At 36.3% G+C, this 3,704-nt stretch overlaps 1 protein-coding gene across 3 annotated transcripts in view; it reads left to right on the top strand.

The window, feature by feature from the left end:
* Positions 1–2,703, top strand: part of LOC144239471 (general transcription factor IIH subunit 2) — a 28,617-nt gene extending 25,914 nt beyond the window's left edge. For all 3 annotated transcript variants that reach the window (XM_077773528.1, XM_077773529.1, XM_077773531.1), the window contains 2 exons: positions 489–528; positions 2,510–2,703. In XM_077773528.1, coding sequence (XP_077629654.1) covers positions 489–528; positions 2,510–2,629 — 160 coding nt within the window. In that variant the 3' untranslated portion in view covers positions 2,630–2,703. The remainder of the gene's footprint in view (positions 1–488; positions 529–2,509) is intronic.
* Positions 2,704–3,704: the final 1,001 nt, after the last annotated feature.

Below are 3,704 nucleotides of genomic sequence, written 5' to 3'. Positions count from 1 at the left end.
AATTTATTGTCAAGTTAGCTAACATAAAGTGTATACAGTGTGTTCTTGGCTTCAGGAGTAGATTCCTGTGACTCATCACTTAGATACAACACCCAGTGCTCATCCCACCAAGTGGCCTCCTCGATGCCCATCACCNTTTATGGTTTGCCTCCCTCTCTGTAACTATATATATATAATTACATACATATATATATGTAGTTTATATATAAATTTTTTTTGTCTTTCCCTTTCCCCATGGTCTTGTTAGGTTTCTCAACTTCCTCCTATGAACAAAAACATGATATCTGTCTTTCTCTGAAAAATTAAAATTTTTTTAAAGTAGAATTTTGCTTTGTGAGATGACCTTGGGATGTACTGTAGAATTTTCTTAAGTTATCGGTATTCTTGATTCTTTCTCTTAAAAGTCATATGTAAAGATAATTACTTATTAATTACAGGACTCTTGTTACTGACATTTTACAGAGATGTTCTTGAACTTTCTTTTTCAGATTTTGTTATGGATGCCAGGGGGAATTGAAAGACCAGCATGTAAGTTCATGTGCTTTCTAAATTCTAAGTATCGTCTAAGAAATACTGAGGAAATAGCATTAGAAGTTTATAGTACATTGTTAAAAACCAGGCTAGTATCACGTTATCCCTCAGAAGGGATATTAGTAGGTAGAGGGTAAATGAAAGCAAATTATTTTAAATAGGGGGCGCCTAGGTGGCTTAGTCGGTTGAGCGTCTAATTTTGGCTCAGGTCATGATGTAGCAATTCCTGAGTTCGAGCCCCACATGGGACTTGCTGCTTTCACCACAGAGCCCTCTTTGGATCCTCTGTCCCCCTCTCTCCCTCCCCTTCCCCCACTTGCACTCTCTTTCTCAAAAATAAATAAAAATTTAAAAATTAGTTTAAATAGCTATTTCTTATAATTCTCCATAACAACATTTCAGTATTTTAAATTGTCTTTAGTTTGGAAGGTAAAGTGCATTTAGGTTGGAAGTATTGAAAGTTTTTTTCTCCATACTAGACTTTAGCTCTGTCACAACGCCCTTTGAAGTTACCATTTAAGGTGGCTTCAGACCAGAGGTTGTTCCCCAATTGTGCCAATGAGGAAATATTTTAAAATTTTCAAAGGGCAGTTTGAATGTATACACCTACATAAAGATGCAGATAAGATCACTGTCTAGTTTTTATTAGTTATGTGTCCATATTAAAAACTATACTTTATACACTGTATAAAAATTGGAAAGATTACTTGCCTGTTTTACTCTCACATTTCATAAAACAGTTTTATTACTTTTTACGTGCCTCTGACATCAGTAGCTTCATCATCACTACAACCACCTTTGAATCATTTGACTGCTTTTAAGAACCCGTCTTTACTTCTGTGCTTTTTGAGATTTAATAATTTTCTTAGCTGGTATGGTGCTGCCTTGGTAATTTTACCCCATGGTACAAGTATCCCTATATGTAATACTGGTAGAATCATGGATTTTTAAATTTTGTCTTAAATGTGGCTTTTTCCCATATTAAATAGTTAAATAAAAGGGGAATATATTTGTGCAGTTGTGAGGTCATTCCCTGGCAATAACTAAATCTGTGTTAAAATTTTGTGCTTTTTTGGGGTGCCTAGGTGGCTCAGTCGGTTGAATATCTGACTTTGGCTCAGGTCACGATCTCATGGTTCATGGGTTCGAGCCCTGTGTCGGGCTCTGTGCTGGCAGCTAGCTCAGAGCCTGGAGCCTGCTTCCAGTTCTGTGTCTCCCTCTCTCTCTGACCCTCCCCTGTTCATGCTGTCTCTCTCTCTCAGATATAAATTAAAAAAATATATTTTTTGTGCTTTTCTTTTTATTTTTTTTAAGATTTTTTAAAGTTTGTTTTGAGTGAGAGAGAGAGAGAGAGAGAGAGGGAATCCCAAGCAGGTTCTGTCCTGACAGCTGTCTCATATCAATTAAGTTTATTTATTTATTTATTTTGAGGGAGAGAGTAAGAGAGAGAGAATCCCAAGCAGGCTTTGCACTGACAGCTGTCTCATATCAATTAAGTTATTTTGAGGGAGAGAGAGTAGGAGAGAGAGAATCCGAAGAAGTCTCTGCGATGACGGCCCAGAGCAAGATCATGACCTGAGCTGAAGTCAGTACTTGGACACTTAACTGACTGAGCCACCCAGGGGCCCCTGTACTTTTCTTTTTAATCAAACCAGATAAATGACCTCTCTAAGCATTTGAAACCAGCACTACTTTCAAGTTCATGTGTCTTCCCCAGACATTTACATAAAGTGAAGTATTGACAGTGTCTTACAATATGACAGACTTTAAGGAGTCAAAGTAATTCTCTCATTTCTAAGGAATAGCTTTTTGGGGTTTTTTTTGGAAAATTAACCACTTTCAATTTGAGAATAAATAGTATAGTGGAAGTACACAAACTGACAGGCATGTAGAAGAACAAATGTGAATGTCTTCTACTGTGCTGTACTTAACTCTGGGAAACTATTTTGTAAATTTTCTTTTCTTCTTTTCACTGCAGGTCTATGTTTGTGCTGTGTGCCGAAATGTTTTCTGTGTGGACTGTGATGTTTTTGTTCATGACTCTCTCCACTGCTGTCCTGGCTGTATTCATAAGATTCCAACTTCTTCAGGGATTTGATCCCAGCGTATAGTGCACATTGTATGTGTTAAAAAGACATCTGCAACTATAAATAAAATGATTTTTTAGAAGAAGCTCCAGTTAAAATATGAAGATCAGTTTGAAAGGAAAATATGGCTTAAGAAGCTTTTTGGTGAGAAAATATGGGATTGGGAGCACTTGGCTGGCTCAGTCAGAAGAGAATGAGACTCCTGATCTCAAGGTTGTGAGTTTGAGCTCCACTTTGGATTATTAAAAGATAAAATAAACTAAAAAAAAGTAAAAAAAAAGAAAATTTAGGATTTTATTACATTTTAAAATTTATGTCTTGTCATAGAACTGCCCAGAATTCAATAGTACTTATTACTCAATTTTGTTTTCTATTATTTTGAGTTATAATGTTTTCAGAGTCATTATACACGATTGTATTTAAGTTACTTATAGTTATTAAATTGATTTGATAATTCTACTGCCTTATAATTAAGTAAATGAAGAATCTGTAGTTTATTTTTATCCAATTTTAGTGTAAAAAGGAAATTAAATATAAGTATGAATTCACTTTGAGATGAAAATTTAGCAGTAGTTAGGGGCCCCTGGGTGGCTCAGTCAGTTAAGGGTCCGGCTTTGACTCGGGTCATGGTCTCGTGGTTCATGGGTTCAGGCCCCACATTGGGTTCTATGCTGATAGCTGGGAGCCTAGAGCCTGCTTTGGGTTCTCTTTCCTTCTTTCTCTGCCCCTCCCTCTTTCATGCTCTGTCTCTTAAAAATGAATAAATGTATTAAAAAATTTAACAAAGAATATTAAGCAGTAGTTAGGAAATTATTAGTGCTACACCCACCTAAGGGGGTCTCTTTAGGCTTAGCTAAACAATTAGAATATAATTACAGAATTCATGCATCTAAAATTATTTATAGCTGTGACCAAAAAGGGTCTTTTTAAGTTTAAGCATTCAAACTTAAAAGATTACCATGGCCACATGTAGCACCAGTATACTCAAAGGGATAATAAACAGGAAAAGCGGACTGCAGTAGGGCAGCTTCTGGCAGTCCTTCTTAGCAGTGGAAGTCCTATAGCAGTTCACCCAAAACAGTTTGC

This window comes from Crocuta crocuta, unplaced genomic scaffold, assembly GCF_008692635.1.
Source record: "Crocuta crocuta isolate KB4526 unplaced genomic scaffold, BGI_CrCroc_1.0 scaffold383, whole genome shotgun sequence".
Classification (NCBI taxonomy): domain Eukaryota; kingdom Metazoa; phylum Chordata; class Mammalia; order Carnivora; family Hyaenidae; genus Crocuta; species Crocuta crocuta.
This window is presented reverse-complemented; position numbering and strand designations above follow the sequence as displayed.